At 40.5% G+C, this 12659-nt stretch overlaps 1 protein-coding gene and 1 non-coding gene across 2 annotated transcripts in view; one reads left to right on the top strand and one right to left on the bottom strand.

The window, feature by feature from the left end:
- Nucleotides 1–3121: 3121 nt before the first annotated feature.
- Nucleotides 3122–12659, bottom strand: part of C8H11orf65 (chromosome 8 C11orf65 homolog) — a 39214-nt gene continuing 29676 nt past the window's right edge. Inside the window, exons 6-8 of the mRNA XM_049778423.1 lie at nt 10296–10475; nt 6842–6897; nt 3122–3219 (exon numbers count right to left, since the gene is read on the bottom strand). Coding sequence (XP_049634380.1) covers nt 3122–3219; nt 6842–6897; nt 10296–10475 — 334 coding nt within the window. The remainder of the gene's footprint in view (nt 3220–6841; nt 6898–10295; nt 10476–12659) is intronic.
- LOC126017020 (U6 spliceosomal RNA) lies at nt 6430–6537 on the top strand. Its single transcript, XR_007498698.1, has one exon. It is a non-coding gene; the product is annotated as a U6 spliceosomal RNA (small nuclear RNA).

Below are 12659 nucleotides of genomic sequence, written 5' to 3'. Positions count from 1 at the left end.
ATTGTTTAGACAACACAACTGCTATACAAATAAATGCAATTCCAAACTGACATCAATGACAGTGACAATAGCTCAAAAGAGAGCATGCTTTGCATACAGGAGACCTAGAAATCGATCCAGACCACATAATGGGTCTCCTAAACTCAGGAGTGACTCCTGAACACCAGTGTGTATTCACTATATGGGAGTACACTATGGGTGTGGTCCCAAAATCAAAAAATAAAGAAGGGGGCCCAGAGAGATAGCCACAGCGGCGTTTGCCTTGGCAAGCAGCCGATCCAGGACCAAAGGTGGTTGGTTCGAATTTTGGTTGTCCCGTATGGCCCCCCGTGCCTGCCAGGAGCTATTTTCTGAGCAGACAGCCAGGAGTAACCCCTGAGCACCGCCGGGTGTGGCAGGCAGGCAGGAAGGAAGAAAGGAAGGAAGGAAAGGAAGGAAGAGAAGGAAGGAAGGAAGGAAGGAAGGAAGGAAGGAAGGAAGGAAGGAAGAAAAGAAAGAAAAAAGGGAAGGAAGGAAGGAAGAAAGGGAAAGAAAAAGGAAGGAAGGAAGAGAGGAAGGAAGGAAGAAAGGGAAAGAAAGAAGAAAGGAAGGAAGGAAAGAAAGAAAGAAAAAAAAAAGAAAGAAAGAAGAAGGGAGCCAGCTACTTTTGGCTATTCCCTAGTGCTTATACTACATTCGAAGTGCTCACGAAACAAAAGTCATGGTAGTATTAATGGAAACAGTAAATCCTCTGATAAAGATGAATACAACCACTTTCACTGCTGAATGTTAGCCCTAAGAGCCAACATCTGACCTGTGGCACCCATCACCTTGAAAAGGCCAGTCATTCTTTGGAAACAACATTCCATCAAACTAATTCTGCTTCTCCTTGAAAGTGAGATTTAGCTACACATTTCTTTTTTTTTTTTAATTTTTTATTAGCTACACATTTCTAATTAATAGATATAGCAAAAGTGATGGTGATGGTGGCGCAGGTAAAGGCATCTGCCTTGCACGAACTAGCCTAGGACAGACCACAGTTCGATCCTCTGGGCATCCCATATGTTCCCCCAAGTCAGAAGCAATTTCTGAGGGTATAGCCAGGAGTAACCCCTGAGCATCACTGGGTGTGGCCGAAAAAACAAACAGGAAAAAAAAGTGATGGTGTTGACTTCTGGCTAGAATGAAAAGCAGTATGTGGCTTCTAATTCATTCTCTCTTCTTGGGTTGTAAACTCAGTGATATGAGGACAGTAGCAGTCCTATGGAAATATTCAAGTGTCAAGGATCTCCTGCCAGCAACATGTGGAGCACCTCCTCAACTCCAATCAAACCTTCAGATGACTGTATCCAAGGGGGAAAAAAATCTTTCCTTTTTTAGGGCAAAGCTGACTGTGTTCAGGATTGACCCTGACTCTAGGCTCAGAAAACACTCCTATCCTGGCAGGGTACAGGGAACCATATTTAGTGTCAGGGATCAAACCCAGGTCAGCCACATGGCAAAGCAAGTGCCCTACCTGCACCCAAGGACAGAATCTTAGCTGAAGTTTAAGTCCTCAAGCAAAAATCAACCAGTTAAATTGCTCCCATATTCTTAACCATCAGAAAACTGTGAGATAATATATGTTTGGTTTAAGTCAAATTAAGTTTTATAATAGTTAACATTAGCAATAAGCAACTTCCTGCAAAATGTGTGAGAGGAGAAAGAATACAAAATACAACATAATAGTACAGAGTTGGTACAAAGGAACCGGAGATAATACAGAGGTTAAGAAGTCACGGGGCCGGGAAGGTGGCGCTAGAGGTAAGGTGTCTGCCTTGCAAGCGCTAACATAGGACGGACAGCGGTTTCGATCCCCCGGCGTCCCATATGGTCCCCCCCAAGCCAGGGGCTATTTCTGAGCGCATAGCCAGGAGTAACCCCTGAGCATCAAATGGGTGTGGCCCAAAAAACCAAAAAAAAAAAAAAAGAAGTCTTGTATGCAGCCAACCCTGGTTTGGGCCTGAACATTGTAAATGGTTCTCTGAGAACTGCCAGGAGTGATCCCTGAGCACAGAAGCAGGAGTAAGCACAGAGCTTCCAAAAAAAAGGTAGTGAAATAAAATTATAGATTCCAAAAGAACTGAGATTAAGAAATGAACCAGAAAAGAAACAAAGAGCAACTTTCCTTTCTTTGATGAAAGCTATTAAAGAGAAAAATTCAAAGAAAGAAAGAAAAAGAGCATCAGGGGCTGGAGCGATCGCACAGCTGTAGGGTGTTTGCCTTGCACGTGGCAGACTTGGGACAGACCCAGGTTTGATTCCTGGCATCCCATATGGTCCCCTGAACTGCCAGGAGAGATTTCTTAGGACAGAGCCAGGAGTAATCTCTGAGCACCACTGGGTGTAGCCCAAAACCAAAAAAATAGAAAAAGCATCATTTTAAAAAACTTAAAATACACTGGTAGTAGGAATATTGGACATGAAAATGAGAAAAATAAAGGCAACTAAAGATTATTAAGCAGGTTGAACCAAGGGAAAGAGGCACAGTTAGAGAAAAAAGGATAAAGCAACGCATGAAAAAAGGAAGCAGCACAGTTCGGGTTTTCTGGTTGGTTGGTTGGTTGGTTGGTTGACCTTTGGGCCACACCCATTGAGTGGTGTTAGGGTTTAGTGCTCAAGGATCACTACTGGCAGTGCTCAGTGGACCATGTAGGAAGCCAGAGATTAAACCAGATTGGCTACATTGCAAGGCAAGCCCCCTACCATTGTATTACCGGTCAGGCTTGAAAAGAAACATAAGATTTTTGAATAGTTAATAAATGGAGAAAGAGTTCTGCTTTGCCTGAATGTATAAATAAAAAAGAAAATAATCAATACAAAAATATTATACATAAGTATAATGTCCTTTATTTAAAAGTGATTGTAAAAGTTTCTCAAAAACCAGAAAAATTCTGATATTTTTCATGAGTACTGGCAGTCTATTTGCTTTATCTTCCCAATTTAAGCTACATCCTGTGCAAAGAATTTATGTCATTCTAGTCTGAATAAACCCTACTAGTTAGAGTATCAGTCTTGGACTTGAAAGACTACGGATCAAAATACAAGAAAATATGTTATACTCCATAAGTGGAAGCAGCTGTTTGTATATGAGATCTTAGTTTTACATCAGTATTTTTATATTTAGTATCATCTGGTGGTCCCAATCCTGCTTGTGATAAATCTTCATTATTATTTCACGTACTTGATGAAAACAGAAAGCTAGAGAAGGATAACAAAAGATTAGAAAGGTGTCAGATGTGATAAGATATAGATAAACTACTAAAAGGCCAGGTAAGCACTAGTCTACATTCCTTTCACCATTTTTAGAGCAATTTTCTTTACGTCCTAGTTAACTGAACTATAAATGACCCAATTTTCTGAGTTTATCCTACTTTTCACTGCCATTTCATTTTCCTCTACAAAAGTCTGCAGGACCTAAATTGGAAGTCTTATCTACTTAATTATTAGCAGTGTGACTTGAGGCAAGTTATTAAATTTCTCTTAAGTCTCAATATTCTCATCTATAAAATGGGGGCTAATCACTTTACTCCTTATGTTTTTGTGACAGTTAAAATGTTGTGGTATTTAAGGAATCTAGACTTTAGGAACCAGAGTGACAGTCCAGGGGTTAAGGTGCTTGCCTTAGTTTGATATGGCCAATCCCAATTTAATCCTGATTAACACATATTGACCCCTAGCACTACCTGAAGTGACCCCTGGGCACAGAGCCAGAAGTGGCCCCCTTAGCAACTGCTAGATGTGACTTAAATAACTATTAGCCAATAATTTTTAAAAATTTTTAAGTTTTTGGTTTTGGGTTTTGTTTTGTGTGGGGTTTTTGTTTTTAGTTTGGTTTTGTTTTAGCAACACCCAGCAGTGCTTCAGACTTACTTCTGGCTCTCCACTTACAGATCATTCCTGGCAGAGCTAAGGGTGCAGAGGATCAAATTCTAGTCCTCTATTTGCAAGGAAGCATTATACGCACTATACACAGCCCCTAACCAATAGTTCGTTGATTAAAAATCAAAAGGCCCTTTTCCTGAAGCAAGTGTCCAAATCTGCTCTAAATTAAAATTTTCTCTTGCTTTTTGAACAAGTAGTTAGCACATATTCTTTTCTCCAATGCAAAAATCTTCAATGTGCTATCTTCACTGATTTTTTTAAAAGCAGTTTATTTATTGATTCTTTTTTTTTTTGGCCACACCTGGTGATGCCCAGGGGTTACCCCTGGCTCTGTGCTCAGAAATCGCTCCTGGCAGGCTCGGGGGACCATGTGGGATGCTGGATATTGAACCTGGGTTAGTCCTGTGTTGGCATGCAAAGCAAATGCAAAGGCTGTGCTTTCTCTCTGGCCCCCATGTGCCATCTCTCCTGACCCCTCACTGTTTTGTTAGAATGCAAACTTCCAATGCATAAAATTTTCACTTTCTCTTTCTTTTGATTACCATGCAGTTTTTCCTTCTTTTCATACTAATATCTTTTTTTTTTTTTTTTTTTTTTTTTGGTTTTTGGGGCCACACCCTGCGGTGCTCAGGGGTTACTCCTGGCTGTCTGCTCAGAAATAGCTCCTGGCAGGCACAGGGGACCATATGGGACACCGGGATTCGAACCAACCACCTTTGGTCCTGGATCGGCTGCTTGCAAGGCAAACGCCGCTGTGCTATCTCTCCGGGCCCATACTAATATCTTTTAATTCAGTAGTAACATTCTATTCTTCCTTTTGTTTTTGGGCCACACCAGCTATGATCAGGGTTTATTCCTGTCTTTATGCTCAATAATTTACTATACTAATAATTTACTTTCTGGCTGTACCATATGTCAGGGGTTTTAAACCTTGGACTTTGATATGCAAGGCAAGCACCTTACCCACTAAACTATTTCGCCAGTCCCCACTATCATTTTTGCACTTATCATTCTTTTATATTTTGGCTTTTTGGGCCACACTTGGAGGCACTTGGTAGTTACTCCTGGCTCTGCACTCAGAAATTACTCGGGGGAAGATTCAAGGAACCATTTGGGATGCTGGGGATCCAACCCAGGTTAGGCGTGTGCAAGGCAAACACTACCCTGCTGTACTATTAATCTGGCCCCATCTTATATATTTTTATCTGTCACTAAGATTCTGTAATAAGTTACATACTGGAACTTTGTAATGAAGGAAACAAAACTCTGGCTTCCAGTGAAGATAATTCAGAGGGGTTTTTGGAGGATGTTATTTTTATTTGGGGGAACGACACCCTGCTATCCTCAGAAATTACTCCTGGCTTTGATCTCAGGCTCAGGGACCATATGGAGAATTGGAGCGGCGGGGGGGTGGGGGGTGGGGGGGGCAAGCCCAGGTCAACCACATGCAAGACACTATCTGCTGTACTATTGCTCCAACCCCAAAATTATTTGTTTTACAGAAGACCATTAACTTTTTTGTTTGTTTTTTCGGCCATACCTGGTGACTCTCAGGGTTTACTCCTGGCTATATGCTCAGAAATCACTCCTGGCTTAGGGGGGGGGGGGGGGCATATGGTACATCAGGGGATCAAACTGTACTAGGCTAGCGTGCGCAAGGCTTACTGCTTGCACCACTGATCGGGTCCCAGAAGACCATTAACTTTTAACAGCAGGAAAGAGGACAGTGATGAAATTACATGAGATTACCGTGAAAGTGAAAAATAGGACAAGGCAAAAATGTAAAATAGGGCCCAGAGCCAGAAATCTATGATAGAATTGATATTTTAAGTGCTGTAGAAAATGACAATTGACATGGTTAAAAGCATTGATTCTATAGTTTAAACTTGCCTCAATTCAAATTCACAAGGCTCTTTACCTCAACTACTACAGAATAACCAATGAGGTAGGTATTGTTTTCTCAATTTACAGAGAAAGAACTTAAAGCTAGTAACTTGCCTAAATTTACAAAGCCAGGAAAGGAAGAACCAAGATAATAACAAAGCTGTCTGAATCAACATACTACAAAGGAAACATGCTTTGTTGACATTCATGGTAGAATAGAAGGATAGAACTCATACTACTGGGTATGACAAAAGTAAAAAAAAATTATTGCCATTCAATTCCCCAACACCACATAATACTCTGAGCACCATCAAGAATAATTCCTGAGTACAGAGCCAGAAGTAATCTCAATCTCTGAGCATCACCAGGTGTGGCCAAAAATCAACAAAATTATTACCCAGATGGGCTGGAGAGAGAATACAGCAGGTAAGGAGGTTGCCTTGCTTTGCATACAGCTAACTCAGATTAGGTCCCTAGTTCCCCATAATGATCCCCCAAACCGTATCGAGTGTAAAGCCAAGAGTAAGACACCAAACACTACTGGGTGTGGTCCAAAAACAAAATAATGCATTCCTAAATGGAAATTTTTTCTTTTATTTCCAAATAGCAGCTATACAATTAAAAGTAAAAGTGAGTGGGCCAGTGCTCACTTCAGCAGCACATATACTAAAATTGGAACGATACAGAGAAGATTAGCATGGCCCCCTGTGCAAGGATGACATGCAAATTCGTGAAGCGTTCCATATTAAAAAAAAAAAAAGTGAGTGGGCCAGAGAGACTGAGTGGTAAGACACTTAACTTCATGTGGTCATCCAGGTTGGTTTCCTGTACATCATATGATCCCCCTGAGCCCTACTAAGAATGAGCCAGGAATATGTTTTAAGGATTTGGCTGTGGTCCAGCTCTATTCCCCACAAACCAAAGTAAAATGATTTGCAGATTCAACTGTATCTTTATAGAAAGGTGCTGAAATGTCAGATGTTTAGGAATGTGTCCATGTGTGAAAAATTTTGTTCACAAGAGTGGCCTATAAAGTATTGCTCAATATACCTACCTTTGAAGTTAGCTGATGACTTGCTTGTAGCAATTTCCTTCCAATTGGCAATATACCTACGCACATTATATGAGTATTAATAAATTAAATTATTATAATAAGTTGATTCATTATTATAAGCTTATCTGCTTCTAAAAATTTCACTTTTTTGTGGGGGTTACCCCCACAAAAACCCCGGCAGCGCTCAGGGGTTACTCCTGGCTCTACACTCAGAAATTGCTCCTGGCATGTTCGGGGACCATATGGGATGCCGGAATTCGAATCACCAACCTCTGCATGCAAGGCAAACGCCTTGCCTCTCCAGCCCCAAATTTCACTTTTTCTATAAAATCTTAGATTAATGGTGACAATTCCACATTTTTAATTATTCCAGCTCTCAGGCACCTAAGGCAATTCTTTAGACAGCTTGTTGGAGGAAGTACAGATATGACATCCACCATCTCTCTTAGTGATTTTGGTCTTCCTCCAGCACATCTTTTCTCTTTTCATTCTGTTCCATGCTTGTAAGGTTATGTTCTCAACTAAGTATCTCAATCCCTCCCCCTTTTGGAGGGGATCACACCTGTTGGCTCTGGGCTCTATTTGGGACTAACTCCTGGCTCTGTGCTCAGGATCAATCCTGGTGGGATTTGGGAGGCCATATGTGAGGCTGGGGATTGAACCTGGATGGGACGCATAAAGGCAATCTTACCTCTCTGATCCCATCAATTTTTGAAATGAGATTGTGGAAATAAAATTCATCAGGAAAAATTAGAAGATAACAAAATTTTCTCCTGGTTCTAGATTACTGACCTAAGTCTTCACATGTCAATGTAAATGTATGTAAAGGTCTTTTTAAATAAATCTTATGGAGCAACAGTGCCTCTTTATTGTGTTTCAGTAAATGTAAATTATTACATTCAAGTACATTTAGTTTTAGCATACCTGGTGATTCTCTGAAGATTATGTGTGGTGTTTGGGGTACAGGCAAGGAAAGCACCTATCTCCTAAATCTCCAGCCCTCAATTTTAACATTTTTTTTTTTTTGGTTTTTTTTGGTTTTTGGGTCACACCCGGCAGTACTCAGGGGTTACTCCTGGCTCTACACTCAGAAATCGCTCCTGGCAGGCTCGGGGGACCATATGGGACACCGGGATTCGAACCGCCAACCTTCTGATTGTGAGGCAAACGCCTTACCTCCATGCTATCTCTCCGGCCCCCAATTTTAAACATTTTAATTATCCTAAAGTCTCTCATTGTGAATGGTCAAATAACTGTGTAAAGTAAGAGTAGCCTTAGTAATAAAAACTGCCCATAAAACACACAGAGAGCTCTCACTGATAGGATTAAAAGGATAAAAGCCAGTCTGTGGCCTGAGAGATGGTGCAGTATTGGGACAGATGGTACAGTGTTTGCCTTGCATGCAGCTAATCTGGGTTCAATTCTCGGGCACTCCACATGGTCTCCAAAGCCCCACCAAGAGAGGTCTCTGAGCATAGAGCCAGGAGGTAGTCCTAAAAATGACCAGGTGCCCAAAACACAAACATATATTTGGGCAGGTATATTTACTGTTCCCTCAAAAAATTCTAATTAACTTGTTTGAAAAATGTAAATATCCTGACAGAGGTGAGATTAAAACTCAACAAAATGGTGGTAAAGGGAATTTATCTTAATATAGTAAAGGCCATACACAGAAAACTCACATTATATTCAATGTACTGATCAAGTACAATAGAACGATATCTATTCTTATCACTAGTTCCAGAAATTAGGTAAGAAAACAAAATGAAAGGAATTCAAATTAGGAAATTTAAACTCACTATTTACAAATTTTTATATTAATATTAATATATATCGGTAACACCTAAAGATGTCATCAAAAATATTTTATAGGGTCCAGAGAGATAGCATGGAGGTAGAACGTTTGCTTTGCATGCAGAAGGACGGTGATTCGAATCCTGGCATCCCATATGGTCCCCAGCCTGCCAGGAGCAATTTCTGAGCATAGAGCCAGGAGTAACTCCTGAGTGCTGCTGGATGTGACCTCAAAAATCCATATATATACATGTATATATGTGTATATATATATACATGTATATATGTATATAGGTGGCACAAGTGGTAGGGCATTTGCCTTGCATGCCCTAACCTAGGATGGACGACAGTTTGATCCCCTGGCATCCCATATGGTCCCCGAAGCCAGGAGCAATTTCTGAGCACATGGCCAAGAGTAACCCCTGAGCATTACCAAGGTGGTCAAAAAATTTTTTTATAAACTGAAGTGCTTGCAGGCCACCAATATCACACCTGGCCAGTCCTTGGGAGGGGTGCCATGTAGGATCAAGGATGAAATTCAGGACCTTCTACTTAAGCCACAGCCCTAGCCCTAATTATATATAAATGTTTTTTAGGCCAAATCTGGGCTTACTCCTGGCAGGGTTTATGGAAATCTATAAAGTACTAGAGATTGAATTGGGTCAGCCATGCACAAGACAAATGTCTTCTCCGTTGTACTATCTAATGGCTTCAGTTTCTTATTCTTAAACTTATTTGTAAATCCCCCAAAACAGACAGGATGTTTAAAAGAATGTTTAAGGCGTAAGTATATAATTGGAAAATAAAAAGACATGTCTATTTTTTTTCTTCTTATACACTAGGCAGTTCTCAGGAGTCACACCTGGTTTTGTCTCAGGATTATTTCCAGCGGTGCTCAGGGGAATCATGTGGTGTTAGGGAGTAAAAATGGGCTGCGAGCATACAAAGCATACATACAAAGCATGTGCTCAGTTCATTAAACTATTTCCCCAGATCATTAATTTTTTTTCTCCCTCTTTTATTTCTTGGCAAATATTATATACTTGTATGTATTTTATCTACTTTGATCTTTTTTGTTTTGCTTTGTTTTTTTTTTTTTTTTTTTTTTTTTTTTTTTTTTTTTTTTTTGGTTTTTTTTGGGCCACAACCCGGTAACGCTCAGGGGTTACTCCTGGCTATGCGCTCAGAAGTCGCTCCTGGCTTGGGGGACCATATGGGACGCCGGGGGATCGAACCGCGGTCCGTCTCCTAGGCTAGCGCAGGTAAGGCAGGCACCTTACCTCCAGCGCCACCGCCCCTGCCCCTTGCTTTGTTTTTGAGTCACACCCAGTGATGGTCAGGGGTTTCTACTGGCTCTGCCCTAAGAAATTACTCCCAATAGATCAAGAGAACCATATGGGATGCAGGAGATCAAGCATGGGTCAGCTTCATGCAAGGCAAACACCCTACCTGCTATGCAATGGCTCCAGCCCTACTTTGATCCCAGATTGAGCCCAGAACCACAAATACGCTAGGCAAGTTATTTACTACTGAACCATATTGCATGTATATTTGAAAAGATTATATTTGCGATTAAAAGATTCAAAACAGGTGGAAAACATTAGGCAGAAAAATAGATGATGACTATCCTTGGTCCCCCAAAATAGCAATATGTATTTACTCATCAAAATTCAGTGTATTTGTCCAGTTGAGTACTTCATCCACTTCCCACTCCATCACAGAATCTAATCCACCATCTTCAATAGCTCTTATTAGCCCTTTTGTTGCAGTGTTAATTAAATTTAGAGTCGTATCGTTTGTATCGTTTGTTGTACTAGCCCTCAGGGTTCCTTTATAGTACCTAATTAGAGGAAAGGAAACAAAACATAAATTCTTGGAAATAGGTGATTATTTACAGTTGCAGTTAATAGATATCCATACTATAAAATTATATATTAAATCACATTTTCATTCTATACATAACTCGAATATATCTAAACCATAGTTTATATGATGAAACTTTTTTTTTTTTCGATTTTTGGGTCACACTCAGCAGCGCTCAGGGATTACTCCTGGCTCCACATTCAGAAATTGCTCATGGCTGGCTTTGGGGACCATATGGGATGCCGGGATTCGAACCAATGACCTTCTGCATGAAAGGCAAATGCCGTACCTCTATGCTATCTCTCTGGCCCATGATGGAACTTTTGAGAAAAAATTTTAATCAAGCGACTGAGTCAGAGAGGTTTCCAAATGACCCTCTCAGTAAGTTGCATTGGTTTTCTTTTGTTTGGGGGCCATGCCTAGCCAGGCTTACTCCTGGCTCTGTGTCTAGTAATCACTCCTGGTGAATCATAAATGGTCTTCATATGGTTATGGGGTACCACCTATGGAACTGGAGATAGAACCCAAGTCAGCAAAGCAAGTTCCTTGTTTGCTCTACTATCTCTACAATAATGCAATAAGTTGCATTTTTATGCTACAAAGAAAAACTAACTTACTAAATCTTTAAACACTGTATCAAAGAATTCTGAGGACCAAATAATCAGTCCACTCATTTTACAGGTAAAGAAATAAATCTTGAAAGAGTTAAGTAACTTTCACAAGGTCATATGGCTAACAACCATTAAAGAGGAAAGAGGAGAAATGAGAAAAATGTAAAGAGAAATGATATGCCATTTTTGCATCAAATCCTTTTACTAATATTTGTTTAATTCTAATACAACCATCATAACAGCTGTTTTTATATCCATTTTATGGATGAGGAAATTGAGACTAAGAGAAGAAAATGAATGTCAACATATATGTAGTAAATATATACCTTACTCAATATTCAGATCTGACTCTTTTTTTTTGGTTTTTTGTTTTTTGGGCCACACCCGGCGGTGCTCAGGGGTTACTCCTGGCTGTCTGCTCAGAAATAGCTCCTGGCAGGCACAGGACCATATGGACACCAGGATTCGAACCAACCACCTTAGGTCCTGGATCGGCTGCTTGCAAGGCAAACAATGCTGTGCTATCTCTCAGGGCCCCAGATCTGACTCTTAAGATGGAAAGTCCTTACACATTTTCTAATGCATTTGTACAAATTATAAGTATGACTTTACAAATTTTCTATGATTTTTCACTCACTTGCCTTAATAAACAGATAGTGTCAGCTATTTGTGAAGCATTGTATATAAAGGTGCAATGCTTGTTTGTTTTCTTTTCTTTCTTTTTTTTTTTCTTTTTGGTTTTTGGGTCATACTCAGCAGCGCTCAGAATTCACGCTCAGAAATCGCTCCTGGCAGACCTGGGGGACCATATGGCATGCCAGGATTCGAACCACCGACCTTCTGCATGCAAAGCAAATGCCTTTACCTTCATGTCATCTTTCCGGCCCCGTTTGTTTTCTTTTCTACCACACCTAGTGGTGCTACACCTAGTAGTGCTCGGGGATTATTCTCATTTCATTGCACATAGGTTTCTTGATGTAGTGCTTGGGGACCCATGATGGAGTATAGAACCTGGATCTCTGAGAGATAATTTGTTTTTTTTTGGGGGGGGGTCACACCCGGCAGAGCTCAGGGGTTACTCCTGGCTCTATGCTCAGAAATCACTCCTGGCAGGCTCAGGGGACCATATGGGATGCCTGGATTCGAACCACTGACCTTCTGCAAGCAAGGCAAAAGCCTTACCTCCATGCTATCTCTCCGGCCCCAATCTGAGAGATAATTTGATAAATGTCCCTGCCCCAGATGAAATTCTTTTATGAAACATACAATCTTCATTCTATTTCTAAATATGGCAGGCGCTCAATAAATATATTAGAATTAACATACTAGTGTCCATTACCCAAAGTTATTACCCAATGCTAAAACTATACAAAAATGCACTTACAAATCAGATATATCTGGAGGACTAGAGATGAATGCAGCTTCCACACACAGTTTTCTTTGTTTTATTTTATGAAATATGCAAACATGATCATTAGAAGCTTGGATGATACTCTTTGTTCCAGCTGAGTTGTGAATGATTTTCCAACCACCCATACCTACCTCCACAA

This window comes from Suncus etruscus, chromosome 8 (assembly GCF_024139225.1).
Source record: "Suncus etruscus isolate mSunEtr1 chromosome 8, mSunEtr1.pri.cur, whole genome shotgun sequence".
NCBI classification, from domain to species: domain Eukaryota; kingdom Metazoa; phylum Chordata; class Mammalia; order Eulipotyphla; family Soricidae; genus Suncus; species Suncus etruscus.
This window is presented reverse-complemented; position numbering and strand designations above follow the sequence as displayed.